General features: G+C 49.9%; 3 protein-coding genes across 3 annotated transcripts; 1 reads left to right on the top strand and 2 right to left on the bottom strand.

Moving 5' to 3' along the window:
* The first annotated feature begins 72 nt into the window (after window positions 1-72).
* On the top strand, window positions 73-4,641 carry anapc2 (anaphase promoting complex subunit 2). The gene is made up of 14 exons (XM_049744371.2): window positions 73-339; window positions 603-852; window positions 1,076-1,394; window positions 1,508-1,640; window positions 1,782-1,965; window positions 2,043-2,162; window positions 2,237-2,354; window positions 2,418-2,599; window positions 2,698-2,839; window positions 2,905-2,980; window positions 3,061-3,285; window positions 3,459-3,591; window positions 3,671-3,918; window positions 4,036-4,641. The coding sequence occupies exons 1-14, from the start codon at window positions 247-249 to the stop codon at window positions 4,243-4,245; spliced, it is 2,433 nt and encodes an 810-aa protein (XP_049600328.1). The 5' UTR covers window positions 73-246; the 3' UTR covers window positions 4,246-4,641.
* Window positions 4,494-8,579, bottom strand: si:dkey-16l2.16 (ras-related protein Rab-35). The gene is made up of 7 exons (XM_049744413.2): window positions 8,410-8,579; window positions 6,426-6,770; window positions 6,298-6,348; window positions 6,054-6,177; window positions 5,850-5,974; window positions 5,609-5,733; window positions 4,494-5,518 (listed from the first exon to the last, which is right to left on the bottom strand). Exons 2-7 carry the CDS (start codon window positions 6,478-6,480, stop codon window positions 5,369-5,371), a joined length of 630 nt encoding a protein of 209 aa, XP_049600370.1. The 5' UTR covers window positions 6,481-6,770; window positions 8,410-8,579; the 3' UTR covers window positions 4,494-5,368.
* A 312-nt stretch (window positions 8,580-8,891) lies between these two features.
* Window positions 8,892-14,953, bottom strand: srrm2 (serine/arginine repetitive matrix 2). Its single transcript, XM_049744367.2, has 13 exons — window positions 14,746-14,953; window positions 13,915-14,169; window positions 13,714-13,812; window positions 13,397-13,615; window positions 13,169-13,252; window positions 12,996-13,058; window positions 12,897-12,926; window positions 12,623-12,739; window positions 12,419-12,542; window positions 10,765-12,326; window positions 9,722-10,606; window positions 9,568-9,636; window positions 8,892-9,394 (listed from the first exon to the last, which is right to left on the bottom strand). Exons 2-13 carry the CDS (start codon window positions 14,160-14,162, stop codon window positions 9,268-9,270), a joined length of 3,627 nt encoding a protein of 1,208 aa, XP_049600324.1. The 5' UTR covers window positions 14,163-14,169; window positions 14,746-14,953; the 3' UTR covers window positions 8,892-9,267.
* Between the last annotated feature and the right edge of the window lie 41 nt (window positions 14,954-14,994).

Genomic DNA, 14,994 nt, shown 5'->3' with positions numbered 1-14,994 from the left:
TGCAACTGTAATGTTGTCTTCTTGACTGTTGGGGGGAGCATTGTGTCCTCGTCGCCAGAAAGTCCAAATTAAAAAACACAAAGAAGAAATAAAAGCGGAACAAGCGCAACAATCCTGAAACGGAGCAATGGCGCGTACGCTTAAAAACAAAACACCCTCTTAGGATAGCTCAGTGTGATCCAAAGTTGAAATATTTCAACCGACACGTCAGTTTTGCAGCAGTGTCACTGCAGTCGAGTGTAAAAAATGGACGAAATTGCGATGGAATCGGCTGAGTCTTTTGGATGTGACGCTCAGCTCGGAGTCGCCGAAGCTTGGGAAACCGTCACAGCTGCTCTGGTAAGGCTTCATCCGAAAAACAACACTTTCCAACTTTGCATCCTTGTGGTGAATCTTCACTTAACACCCGTAAGACGCTTTCGCTTCATTCGGTCCGGCTTGTCTTTGTGAAGATGTTTGCTGGCTGCATCCGAAGAAGAGACGGGTGGAGGTCCTCCCGCTGATTTCACGACGCTGACTAATCTGCACGGGTTGATTTGGGTGTTCAGCTTTTCATGCCTAATGTTGACAAATTGCTCTAACGTGTGCTTTGTGTGTTTCAGATGTCCGAGGGCAGCAGGCCAGAAGATCGCGACCTGTCGGCCAGTGTGGAGTTGTTGTGCGGTCAGGGTGCCGCTCGGCTTCTGGCCAGTTGGCTGCTGGAGACGCTGCAGATGCGCCTGTCCTCCTCAGTTGTTCCAGAGTTTTGGTGTGGACTCAATCAGATGGAGAATGAAGTGGACGAGAGGGGTCAGGTCTGGGTTCTCCTCACCGCTTTCCGGACGTTGCTGGAACGACTGCAGCCGTTTTTGGGCAAGTCGAGCCACGTGCATTTTGCCTACTCTGTAATCAGTTGTTGTGGGGTCTCTATACACTTAGAACAATAAAGATATTACTTTTAGGCAGAACATTTGACTGTCTTACAATACTTTGACCTTTAGTTTCAGGCAGAACAAATGACTGTTTAACAATTCTTTGAACTTTAGTATTTTTATTTAGTATTGATTGCACCATAAATATCATCTTGCTCTTGTAGTGGGCCTGGAGCAGTTGGGGGCGTGGCAAAATGACGACCCGTCTGATGTGTGTGGCACGGGACCTCGGGGCCTCCAGGAGCGCGCCTTCACCATCATCAGAGGGTTGCTCCTCTTCCCGCCTTCGCAGCTTCTCCAAGACAGAGTGCTGGGCTTCTATAGCAGGACCTTCGCCGTCTACATAGCGCGGAAGGGACATGCCCATGGGGACAATGAGGGGCGTGCCCCTGAGGTTGGCGAATGCAGCGGATGCGAGGTCCCCGTCGACAAGTGTTGGTGTCAAGAGGCTCTCAAACATCTGCAGGAGCTCGGCCACATCCTGTGAGTGCAAACGCAACCGGTTAGTTAGTCTTGTCGAAGTGGACAATACCTGGCTTATTCACAGAACGATTAGGTGACGGCGGGCTCGTTGCAACCTTTTGCTGTATTTTCAGGTCCAGGGTGGAGCTCTTGGAATGGGTCAGCTGCGACGCCCTCACGTCCATCTTGCACCGCCTCATCGAGCAGTGGCTGGAGCAGCACTGCCGGGGCGAGTATGAGCGATCCTTTCTGGATGACTTCCAACAGGTGCGCTATTTTTCAAAACAAACAGAGCATTGTAATGAGCCTGAAATACAAGACTTGTGTTTCAGCACAAACGCCAAAGGTTTCTGACCCAAAAAGTAGAGAAAATGATCTATAAACAGAAATGCTCATGTGGTCCCTCAGTGGTTGGAGCTGGTGGTAGGTTGGCTGGGTCAGGTGTTTTCCAGCCAGCAGGTCCGCGACAGTCCCCCGGATCCCGCCGTGCCGGCGAGTTCGGTGCTGAAGCAGTGGCGTTGTCACATGCATCAGTTCTTCTGCAGGATCTACGTCAACATGAGGATAGACGAGTTGTTCAGCATCATCCGAGGTCAGGTGGCCAGCGCTATGCCATATGTGCTCATCAAAATGAATTGGAAAAAAATATATATATATTGTCTCCCTCAGACTTCCCGGAATCCAAAGCGGCAATTGAAGACCTCAAGTTCTGTCTGGAACGAACCAACCAGCGCCAGCAACTCCTCACGTCGCTCAGGTCTACTTTTGAGAATCGCTTGCTGCACCCAGGTGAGCTCCCTTTTGTTACATATAATTTTTTTTATAGGCACAGTACGTAATGAAAGCTGTTGTCATCTCGTCAGGAGTCCACACGTCGGACATCCTCACCGTTTATATCTCGGCCATCAAGACCCTACGAGAACTGGACCCCTCCATGGTGGTTCTGCAGGTGGCCTGCCAGCCCATCAGGAAGTATCTCAGGTCTGTCAAGCATGCATATACGTGGACGTCGGGTGACAAGTAAACGCGTGATCGGGCTTTCAGGACGCGCGAGGACACGGTCCGCCAGATCGTGGACGGGCTGACAGGTGACGCGGTGACGGGTTGCACCGACCTGGCCTCGGAGCTTTCCCGAGGCGACCCCGTCACATTGGAGATGCAGGACAGCGACGAGGAGGCCGGCGACCCTGAGAGCTGGACTCCCGACCCCACCGACGCCGTGGCCGGTCAGTCTCCACGTCCGCAACGTCCTTTTTTGGGGGGGAAGGGGGGTGTCACAATTTCGGTTCCCGTTGTGAACGCGACCTCGCATTTTGCACTTCAGATATGTCGGGCTCCAAACGACGCTCGTCGGACATCATCAGCCTGCTGGTGAGCATCTACGGCAGCAAGGACATCTTCATCAACGAGTACCGCACCGTGCTGGCCGACAGGCTGCTGCATCAGCTCAACTACAACACTGCCAGGTACGCTGCCCGTGCGCCACCCTGACGAGTGCTCACGCCACATCACGTCACGCATGTGCTGACAGGGAAATCAGGAATGTGGAGCTGCTGAAACTTCGCTTTGGAGAATCGCACATGCACTACTGTGAGGTCATGCTGAAGGTAGGAAGCAGAGCGAACTGTGGAAGTGCGTGAGCTGGGCCGGATTTGAGTGTCCTCCATTTGGCGTGTATCGGGCGCAGGACATGGCCGACTCTCGCCGCATCAACAGCAACATCCGCGAGGAGGAAGAGGAGGGAGGGGAGGAGCCACGGCAGAATGGGGAGGATTCTCAGCCACCCTCGTGGCTCTCGGCCCTCATCCTGTCTTCTGAGTTTTGGCCGCAGTTGAAGGAGGAAAAAATGGAGATGCCCGCCATCGTGCAACGTGCCACGGAAGCCTACACGCGACGATACGAGAAGCTCAAGGTAACGCATGCATCGTTAGCGTGCGCTAATGCTAACATGAGGCCCATCAATATCGTCACAAAACCTGGAATAGTTATTTGATTTATAAAATATGCAAAAGTAGTTCTTGTAAAGTGAGCTCATGCCTTGATTTTCCAGTTTTTTTTTTTTCTTTTTTGCATTTGTGTCGTCAGGCCATGCGGACTCTCAGCTGGAAGCCTCATTTGGGGTCTGTCACGCTGGACGTGGAGCTGGAGGACCGAACGGTCAGCAACGTCACCGTGTCGCCACTGCACGCCGCCATCATCCTGCACTTTCAGGACAAAAGTCAACACACTTTGATAAAAATAGTACAAATAATGCTGCGTCATGATTTTGTGTTGACAAGTCTGGATGTACACTTTAGGTTGTTGGACCTTGGAGGAGCTGAGCGCCGCCCTGAGCGTCCCCAAGGAAGCGGTGCACAGGAAGTTGGCGCTATGGCAGCAACACGGCGTCCTACGCGAGGAAAGCACCGGCCGCTACTCGGTGCTAGAGACGGCGTCATCCTGCAAGGACAAAACGGAGCGCGGCGCCGTCATGATGATCGACAGCGACGACGAGCGAGACTCTAACACCACCACGCAGACGCAGCAGAAAGAGGAGAAGATGCAGGTAACGCTAGCACAGGAGCAAAAGATGGCAGTTTCGGTCATTATGACATCACAAGCCAGGTTTGAATATGACCAGAGAAGTTCAAACATAACCTTTGCTCTGTGTGTGTCACGTCAGCTGTTCTGGGCATACATCCAGGCCATGCTGACTAACCTGGACAGCATGACGCTGGAGCGCATCCACTCCATGCTTCGGATGTTTGTGGTGTCGGGACCCGCCGTCACCGAGATGGACGTCGCAGAGCTGGAGGCCTTCCTGCAGCGCAAGGTCCGCGAGCACCAGCTCGTAGTCTCCGCCGGTGTCTACAGGCTGCCCAAGACCACCTGAGCAAAAGGGGCGGGGGGCGCCACCGCCTTGCTCATGAACAAATTAGGATTCCGGCAACTTTGTGAGTGCCTCTGCTCATTTTTCTCCAAATACAGACATTTTGGGGGGTTTTGAGATGAGGGGAAATTTGAGAGGCAAGTGCACTTCCGATTCATACCACTAGAAAGCAGCATCACACTCAAGGAAAAATGGCCAAATCATTAGGTACACACATGAGGTTAACTTCATCAGTTAGTTCGGCCAAACCATTTTGGATTCAAGACTTTATTTGTACAGTTGCTAAGCAACAGAGTTAAGTTCAAAAAAACACACAGTTAGGCCACTGGTCACGTTTGTGTTAAGTGTGTGCACAGATTATGGCACACAGTAAGTGCAAATAAAACGTTTGTTCTGCCACTGTCCCCTTTCGTCTTTTACGAGTACGTCAAGACAAAAATGTCAGCGCCACCCTCAGGATGATTCAATCCTACGTGGACTTCAATTGTCAAGAAGATGGACAGACGCTTTGGTTCAAGTTGAAGAAAAAAAAAAAGGGTACTAGGGCCACACTGACAGGAGACCTCACACTTAAGTTGATGCAGTACAGGAAGCGAAATTGGGCAGAAAAAAAGTTACCTTTTCAACAAGACATTAAAATGTTTTAGAATTTTAAATATTAAATTTACATGATACTTGATGTAAAAATATTGACAAATATGTAGAGGTCTTTTCAGAATTGTGAATTTTCAATATTGTACAATTAAATTGATGGAGGAGCGGTAAGCTCATGAATGGTTCACAGTTTTGAAGTTGAGCGTTTGAATCTGGACTTTGGACTTCTCGTCTGAGCACTCAGAGAAAAGCCACACAAGCACCAACCCGCTATTTTCTGGCTTTTCTAGGTATTGCATTCCAAAAGATGGATTACTACATGCGTGAACGTCACACACAAAAAAAGACTTTAGTCTTAAAAAAATGCAGTAGTAGTATATTTTGTGAGTGTGGCCCTAGCACTAGTATGTATTAATGGTAGTATTTACGTGTGCTGAGTGTACAGTAGTTGCCAATAAAGTTGTCAGTGCGGACGGGAGATGATGAGCAAAAAAAAAAAAAAAAACCCAAAGACTAAAACATGCTTTTCCACTCAGCAGCATTTCTTGGCTCTCTTCCGGCGGTCCCGCTCTCGATGCGCGTTGATGTTGACCGTGTCCCTTTCCCTCTCACGTTCTCGCTCAGCCCGGTTCTGACTTTGCTTCTTGGCCCGCAGGACCATGTGAGTGAAGGCCATGAACATCTGCCGAGCACAGTGCAAAGTAGTTTTAAGGCACAATATGGCTCCCCCCTCAAGTGGAGTGGCAGCAATACGCTTGTGTATGCAACAAACCTCTTCTACGTTGATGTTTTCTTTGGCACTGGTCTCGAACACAGGCACCCCGACCGACTCCCCGAAGCGCATCGCGTCTTGGCCGTCCACCTGCTTCTTGGACGGATCGTCGTTCTTGTTCCCCACTGAAGTGACCCCCAAAAATAAAGTATACATGTATATCGGTGGTTCTCAATTAATCTGTGTAGTGAAAGGTTCCAAAGCCAGTGTTGAGGTAGTAGAAGCAACGGATCTGACTGACCGAGAACCTTGCAGACACTGTCGCAGTTCTGAGAAATCTCGTTGAGCCAGCGCTTGACATTAACAAACGACTCGGGATTGGTCACGTCGTACACGATGATGACGCCGTGCGTGTTCCGGTAATACCTGCACGCATGCACGCATGCAAAAATTTGTAAAGGCCGTCTGTGTGCGTGCATGCACGTGTGACGTTAGATGCGCTTACGTGGAGGTGATGGTCCTGAATCTCTCCTGCCCGGCCGTGTCCCAAATTTGCAGTTTGACGCGCTCCCCTTCCACGTCCACCGTCCTAATCTTGAAGTCCACACCAATGGTGGTGATGTAACTTCCTGCAGCACAACCACTTATTTGAAAAAAATTGTCTCACAAAACACAGTGCTGTGAGAAAGTAAACGGTCCAGGTTCTGAAGTAGAAAAGCAGCCCCCAAGAACGAGTGCTTCAAACTCACCAGAGAAAGAATTGTCTGCAAAGCGAAGCAGCAGGCTGCTTTTGCCGACATCTGCGAGAAGAAAACATGGCGAGAAAGGTCAAGCGAGGGGAGTGACAAATGATGAGATGAGATAAAACGAGACGCACTGGAGTCGCCGATGATGAGCAGCTTGAAGAGGTGATTGTAGTCCTTTCCTGCCATTCCCGACTCCTCGCTGTCCAACTTCGTCCACAATCGTCACCGCCGTCGCCGCACTCACACTACAATCAGCACTGACTTTTGGGTTCCTCCACCGGCATCACGCTGGCTTTCAGTTTCACTTTGGCGATCCCAGTCCAAAGTTTTCAGCTGCTAACTTCCGACGAGGAACGAGCACAGAACTGGTCAACATAAATACGGCGGGACAACTAGGAGATGTTGCTGCTCCTCAGAGGTTCCATCATTGAAGCCTTCAAGAGCATCAGGAAATTTGAGGCAATCGCTGTTTCCAACTTTACAAAACAGAGAGGATGAAGAATTGGTTCCATTTTCACATACAACAGAGATCATTTACCTTCATTCTTCAATTTGTCTTTAGTATCCCCAAAATAATCAACTAATAAGTTCATAAATGTAACAAATACACAGTATCTATGTAAATGAGTACAAGAAATTGAATGTCTGTACGTTTAAGAGACAAAAAACAACAAAAAAACGGAACTTGCTACTGCGTTCGAGTTGTGGCCAAAATCAGAAATGTGCACTTTCCATTCGGAAAATGAGCTGGAGCGTCCCCTAAAGCACACCCCCCCCCCCCCTCCAAGAATGGCATACAGTTTATATATAGATAGAAGAGGACTTTATATTTAGCAACAAGTAAACGACACCAATCGATTATGTATAGTCACAGACACTCGCATTACTCAAGCAAACAATGCGCCCACTGTGCGATAGGAGGGGAAAAAAAAGTATTTTTAACGCAAAGTGTCAAAGTGCATTGCAGCATAGCCTACAAAAGACATTTTTTACACTTACGCTAATTTCACTGAATGAAAATAGTGACAATCGGAAACTTCCCATACCTCTCACTTGCTCCTTTTTTTCCTGCTCCTCTTATTTATTTATTGTTGTGTTATTTATTCATTATTTATTCAGCACGTTTTTGTTATACTTGTTTACTTGTTTGTCTGTTGTGAGCCATGTCTTGTCACCGTGGGATAGGGGGGAACGAAATTTCGGTTTCTTTGTGTGTCTTTGGCATGTGGAGAAATTGACAATAAAGTTGACTTTGACTTTTTTTACTTTGACTTTGACTCTCATGTCTCATTGAGTCAAGGCATTTTCTGTCCACTTGAACTCGTGTCCACACTTTTTTATACATCCACTTAAACAAAGTTAAGCGGTAGATTATGCCTTAAATATTTATAATGTTTGATGGGAAAATGCACTACGATGAGACAACTGAACGTTCCTACTTTCAAGGGAAACAGAATGCAACATCGCTTACTACCGGTCACGTGCTATAACTGATCATATCACAACTGAATAATTGACGTTTTAAAACAGTCACAACAATAAAATTTCAATTTGAAAACGCCCCCTTTACTGATGCTAACGTGGGAAAGCCTGCTAGCACACAAAAATGAGCACGATGAACAAAAACCGAAAACGTTGGGGTGACGTCACGACTCAACACACCTTCCGGCTCGGAGCCGAACTTGATTCCTTTTTCTCAAAAAATGAAGCTAACAACGAAATGAATTATCTCGTTCTTGCTCGTTTGGACGCCGAGTGACGTCTTTCGGGAAGACTTTTCCATTCGTCGCACGCTTTGTACATTTTCCCTCATTGTGGGTCACAATTTAAACATGTCACGAGAGTTTTCGCTCCCGCGTTTGCCGCAATCTCACTGAGTCATGAACGCTTAGAGACGGCGAAAAACTCAAAGCACTCCGTTGAGCAAAATCACAAACGAACACCACGAACGTGGCATTAAGTTAGGAGTGTTTACATGGTAGAGTAGGTACAAAAAATGACATAGTTTAGATGTGGGCCGTACAAATAAAGTCCGTTTGATGTCCGCAGGCCTAACGCGGATACGAAAACTTGTCGGCATACACACGTTAACTCGTCCGCATACGTCAAACTCACTTTAGTTGAGCGTTGGAGGCTCGTTGCTGACTTGCTTCAGGCTTGGTGAGCTCGTTGGTGTCTCCAAACAACGAAAAGAGACGAGAAGATTCAGAAAGCGCGAGTGTCGACCACACCTGATGAGCTTCCAGCTGCTCTCGCAGCATCTCACGATGTCTTCATGGCGCCTGGGAGAAAACAGCGCCAGAACTAAAGGCAACAGCAACATCAAGAGCTGGGGGAACAATTTTATTAAAAGGAGTAACTTTTACTGCTTAGCCCATAACACTGACATAAGAGCTGACAATACGAGAACCAGAAAGGTTTTATTTACTGTGTATTTACATACAACCACAATTGTTATTGATGGCACTTGCCCGCCCCCCCCCCAAAAAAGTAACATCATTTGTCAATCTGTGAGATGCACTTTGAGGAAATCAAAGCGTTTTCTCTTAACTGTCAAGTATGCCTCAGTGATTATCCGTTTCCATTTTATTTGAAAGGAAAGCTTTTTGACACTTTGCTTTTCCCCTTGAACAGATCAGCTCATGTCCATCAGAGCAACATGAGGAACTCAAGAAGTTGGGGTGGGGGGGAGGACAAGCACGTGCACAGCAATAAAACGTACAATTAACTTTATTATCAGCACCTTTTGGATCCATAACAAAAGAAAAGTCACATGGTGCGACACAGGAAGTCAAGCCAAGACACGACTAGAAGTCACATGACGACCATATGACAAGTCCAAATGGTTGTGGGCTGTCACGGAAAGGAGAAGTGTGCAGCAGGCGTATTTTCGCTTCCTGCGCTGCTTGCTTCATTTCCTGCTGTCAGGAGGAGGAGGAGCTTGTTTGTTGAAAGTCAAGTTCACAGGGCAGGTCAGCGGGACCGACCTCCCGACCCACGTCCTGAAGTGGGCGCTTTCCGCATGTGTCGGGGAGGAGAATAACTCAGAGAGCGAGAATCTCGCAGTGAGTCGGCTGGGAGCCTGCCAGGTGGACCGCCGCTGTCGACCAAAAGAAATTAAAAAAAATAAAAATAAGAAAAGCAATTTCAACGTCATTACATTCCCTTCCTAATGATTTTAACTTTATGACTGTAACTTCCTGATGATTTGACCTCAAGAGATATTTTAAACTTTGACAATCTATTGCGGATTTCAACTGGCTAACTTCTCACCTTTTGTCCTTCTTGTCTTTTTCGGTGTCTGAGGAGGAGGAGGATTGGGACTGCTGAGCTTTAGCTTTCCTGTTTTAAAAGACAGAAAAAAGAAGAGGAGATATCAATCTAGAACTCGGATCAAGTGATGACACACTTCCTGTTTGTGGCATACCCTTTTCCTGGTTGCGCCTCTGAGTCCGAGCTGTCTGAAGAGGAGGAGGATGAGGAGGAGGATGAAGAGGAGGATGAAGATGAAGATGAAGAGCTGCTGCTCTGGCTTGCTTTCTTGTTGGATTCCTTTCCATTGATGCCGCACTCGGTGACAATTTCCCGCCGGGCCGGGGTCGACTTCCTGCGCTCCGATTGGTCGTCGGAGCCTCGCGACCCATCCCCGCGAGCTGCCGAGGCGTCTGAACCGCTTTTCAGCATCCTGCGGTCTGGTCTCTCGTCTTCCATCTGATTTTTCTTCTCCCGCTCCGGAGGATTGACCTCTTTCCTGGTTGCCGGCGGCGGAGAAGGCGATGATGACGAGGATGAGGACGAGGAGTCGGAGGAAGACGATGAAGACGAGGACGGTCTGGGCTGCTGAACGATTCTCTCGAGTGGCGCCCGCTGCTCTGGCCTGCCCGGACGCTTGTCCACTTGGCTAGCTTGCGCCCGGATGCCTTCTGAGGACGCAGCGTGAGCGGCCCCTTTTGGCAAGGGACTAATTGGCCTCCTCCCTTTTGGGGGCAACGGCGAGGGGCTGGGACGCCTCCTGGCAGGTGGTGACGGTGTGCGACTGTTGCGCTTCCCCCTTGGCGAGCGACTAGTTCGTCTTCTCACCGGCGAGCAACTGGTCCGCCTCCTCACCGGCGAGCGACTGGTGCGCCTCCTCACCGGCGACCGACTGGTGAGCCTCCTCACCGGCGAGCGACTGGTGCGCCTCCTAAGCAGTGGCGTAGGGGAGGGAGTGGGCGGCCTCCTGCGCACTGGCGAGGGCGAGCGGCTGTCACGCCTCCTGATTGGCGAGCGACTGTCGCGTCTCCTGGGGGGCGGCGAAGGTGGGCGGCGCACCCTGCGGGAAGAAACAAATGTTTACTCATGACTGCAAGCCGCAGACAATTTCCACTTGCTGATTTCTATTTCCTAATTCCGCAATGAGATCAACTTTCGCAGTGCCTGCGTTCACAATCATTCACTCAAGGGATTGCAACTTGTGTTTCAACTTCTTACCTGATCAGAGGGCTGCGCCTCCTGGGGCTCCTGGTCCTGCTACGTCTGACAGTCCGTTCCCATCCTCGGTCCCGGAGGTGGGACGGAGGAGGACTACTTCTCCTGGAGTGGTCCTGGTACTGCTTGGGCGGGGTGGCACGGTGGGCTGCCGGAGAGCGGGACCTCCTGCTGGGCTTTTCCCGCGGACTATGGCGGTCCAGATGGTTTTTTCCTAGAGTGGGGTCGGCGGGGGCTCTGTGAGAGGGCCGCTCCATGTTGTCTTGTGTCCGCTCAGGGGGTCTTCGGGGTTCTTGGGAGGTCTCGGTGCGTCCGTTGGTGACGAACCTTCGAGCGGCTGCTCCAATGGAAGCGGAACTTCTGTTTTCTCTTGTCTTGGGTTCGTCTTCGTCTTCTGACGAGGACGATGAAGATGACGACGAAGACGAGGATGAGGACGAGGATGAGTCGCTGTCACTGCCGTTCTGTTTTTGTTCCTGCACCTGCTGCTTTGGAGGACTTCTGGTCTTGGTGTCAGGTTTGCGCCGACTTCCCGGTGCCTGGTCAGACGTCCTCCCTCCATCTCCTCGACTTTGGTCCTGGCGTCCGTTGAAAGGCGGCGAACGAGAATGACGAGGTGGAGGGCGAGAAGAGGCGTCTGCTCTTTTTGCGGTCTCTCTGCTCTTATACGTCTGCAGTGAGTCTCCTCTGTTCCTGCTCTCAGGAGATGGGGACGAAGAGTGGCGTCTGGTCCTCGTGTCCCGCTTCCCTGCGTTCTTCTCCTCCTCTCGTTGTGCATCTCTGCTGCGACCAGTCTTGGCGTCCGCTCTGCGAGGTGACGGAGAAAATGACTCGTGTCTGGTCCTCATGTCCCGCTTCCCGGCATTTCTCTCATCCTCTCGTCTACTGCGACCAGTCCTGGCCTCCACTTTGGGCGGTGAAGGAGAAGAGGATTTGTTTCGGCTCCTGGTGTCCCGCTTTCCGGCGTTCTTCTCTTCCTCTCGTTCCACTCTTCTGTTGCGACCAGTCTTGGCGTCTGCTCTGGGCGGTGAAGGAGAAGAGGAGTCGTGTCTGGTCCTGGTGTCCCGCTTGCCGGCGTTTCTCTCCTCCTCTCTTCTGTTGCGACCAATGTTGGCGTCTGCTCTGGGTGGTGAAGGAGAAGAGGATTCGTGTCGGGTCCTGGTGTCCCGCTTCCCGGCGTTCTTCTCTTCCTCTCTTCTACTGCGACCAGTCCTGGCATCCACTTTGGCAGGTGAAGGAGAAGAAGAGTCATGTCTTGTCCTCTGGGGAGGACACGGCTTTGCTTTTTCTGGCTTTTCTCTGCTGGTGGAACGCCTTCCTCGACCTTTGTCTTTGCCACCTTGTGGACTTGTTGGTCTCCCTCTCTGTTTGTCCCTCTCTTTGCTCCTGGAGCTCCTCCGGGCGCCCTTTTCGCTATCCCTCTTTCTCTTCTCTGGCTCTTTACTTCGTGAACGCCGCCTTTCACCCTGCCGCTCTTTGCTCCTTTCAGTCTCTTTTTTTTTGTCGGGGGAAGTCGAGTCCCGCCTCCTCCTGGAAAGGGAAGCCACTCCCCTCTCTTTCTCTCTCTAGTGGAAGACAGACAGACAGTGACAGAACAGGAGGTGAACGGACCTGCACCGAGTTGATTCATGCAGGGGGTGATGGGTTTACGCCTCACCTCGTCACATCCTCCACGTCGCGGACTCTGGTCGTCCCCGCCTCGTCTCCGGTCCGCAGATCTTGGCCTGTGCCCGTTGTCCACCTGTTGTGCCTTGCGTGATCGCAACGGCGCAGGCGAGCGACTGTTGACATCCCACAAGACATTTGGTGGAGTCACTCAAATGAAATCAAAATGAAACCGATTCATGGTGAAGTGTCACACCTGCGGGACGACGTGGACGAGACGCTCCGCTGCGCCGCCGCCTTGTTCTTTGTGGGACTTTTACTCGCTTGCTTCTTTTTCTTCTTTGACGCCTTCTTCTGCTTCTCGTCTGAGGAACTGAGGAGAGAAAGAATCGTGTTTGCTTTCAGAATCCACACCAGTTAACAGCTGTAGCAAGTATTTTATTTGGAGTTATTTTTAAACCAATATCAACTACAACCTGAGTACTTCAGAGTTCGAGTACTTGTACCAGTCAAGAAAAACAAAGTCCTACCTGTCATCCTCCTCCGACGCTGAGGACTCGCTGAAAAAGAAATGAGAAGGCAACAGTTGAGCGTGGGCAAGTTGGACACATTGAATCAAAGTAAAATACCGTTTCTTCTTCTTCTTCTTGGATTTTTTCTCCCGGCGAGGAGGCGGCGAGGGACTCTGTGACCTGCAAGATTTGACGGCGATAACGACAACATATAACTTTTTGTTTTTTCTCACACACATGACAATTTGCCGATGTGTAAAACAAGTTTCTTCTATTTGACTGTGTCTCACCCGGCTCTCTTTTTGGTCTTCTTTTTCTTCTTGCGACTGCGTTTCTTGGGTGGGGAATCCGACTCGTCCGAGTCCTCGACCAACCTGCGGAAGAGCACACAGAGCATGTTACTCAAAATGTGATCGTTCATCTGGCAGCTTGTAGCAAAGTTGGACTGCCAGCAGCAGAGACGAAGTGATCCTCTTGCTTCCTGCTACTGCTAAATGTAGCGAAAACTTTGGGCTCACGTATATTTCTGCTGCTGCTGCATTTGTTGTTGTTGTTGTTGTTGTTGCTGCTGCTTTTCCTTTTCCAGGCGCTCTTGCTCGCGTTTCTCCTTCTCCTTCTCCTTGCGGTCGGCGTGGAAAGACGAGCCGTCCACGTAGTCGCTGGAGATGCCGAAGGCGGCTCGGAGCCGGTCGTTCTTCTGCTGGTTGGCCGCCGCCAGGGCGTGCGTTTCGGTCACGCTGAGCAGACCAAAAACACCCCCAATGAGCCATGAACAACATCAATGATTCAAATAATAATCATTTTGATATTTATCTCTCAGTAGTTGTTGGCCTACCTGGTTTTGTCATCAGCGGCGGGAGGCTGCGGCTGATTCTTTTCCTGCAGCATCATTCGGAAGCTGTTCACCTTCTCCTCGATCTCCTCTGCCGAATATCTGAGGCGGCAAGCAGACAACAGCATTTTTGCCATCAGGCTCCCAAACAAATGACATCATTATCTGTCATGATTTTGGTCAACAGTCATTTTGCCACCTTACCCCTGCTCCTCCATCATGTCCTGAAACTTGGCGCATTCCACCTCCAGCTGCCGTTTCCTCTGGTGCTCCAGAATGTCGGCGTTGGGCTGCCGGTTGAGTTGAAGTTCCAGCCGCTCGCGGTCCTTTTCATCACGCTCGCCGCCGCGATCATCACGGGGCCGCTTGGAGCGTAGCGTGGACAGGTTGCGCTGAACGTAGCCATTGGTTCCGCTGCCCCGGGGAGTGGTCAGGCCAATGCCATTGTACATGGCAGCTCTGAAGAGGCAAAATATTTTGCAATGTTCATTTGGTCATCCCGCATTCATTTGATTCTCGAGAAGATTTCGATTAATTGAGAAATTGTTGCAGCTCTATTCAGGTGATAATGAAAACCCTTCGGAGACCCGTTGGCGCGTTTCATGTTAGAAAACATGTTTTTACGTGTTCGAGACAAGAAAGTGTTGTTAAAACATTCGTGTAGGAAAACAAGTTTCTTGTTTGACTCACACGTCCAAAATTCAGGATCAAGTTTGCTACAGGGAGCATTGTGACTCTTAGTCTAGCATCTTATGTTAAAGATCACTTATTTGCTCAATAAAGGTTAACAATGCCATTTAAGCACGTGCGCAAAAAGGGCATTCGACCATGCCAATTTTAAAAAAAAAATGTAGGGAGAAAAGGATGAATACGTGATTATCCACTACTCGTAACAAACAATTGGAACGGAAAGTAAATGTATCGTTTGGAGAACATCACCACGGGCCCCAACAACAGCTCAGGCCTAGCTACCAAGCATTTGATTTAGCGGATAGACGACAAGCTAGCAGGTGAGCTAAGGCGGCTGTTACGTACCACACTCTTCTCCGCTCCCGGAGAGAAAATTCGCCGACAGGAATTGTAAATACTCTTCCCCTGAGCTTTATTTGCAGCTTGTGTAATCGCCGCGTGTCTAGAAAAGTCTGACAAAAGAAAAAGACCGAGTCAGCTTTGTTAGCTCCGTTAGCAAGTACAAGCGCAAACGAAAGGGGGACGAAGCAAAAACCACGTGACGTCAACGTCAAAAAAACGCGCTGGATAAGGTGATACGCACGCATAGGTCTC

The sequence above is a fragment of the Syngnathus scovelli genome, chromosome 16 (assembly GCF_024217435.2).
Source record: "Syngnathus scovelli strain Florida chromosome 16, RoL_Ssco_1.2, whole genome shotgun sequence".
Classification (NCBI taxonomy): Eukaryota; Metazoa; Chordata; class Actinopteri; order Syngnathiformes; family Syngnathidae; genus Syngnathus; species Syngnathus scovelli.
This window is presented reverse-complemented; position numbering and strand designations above follow the sequence as displayed.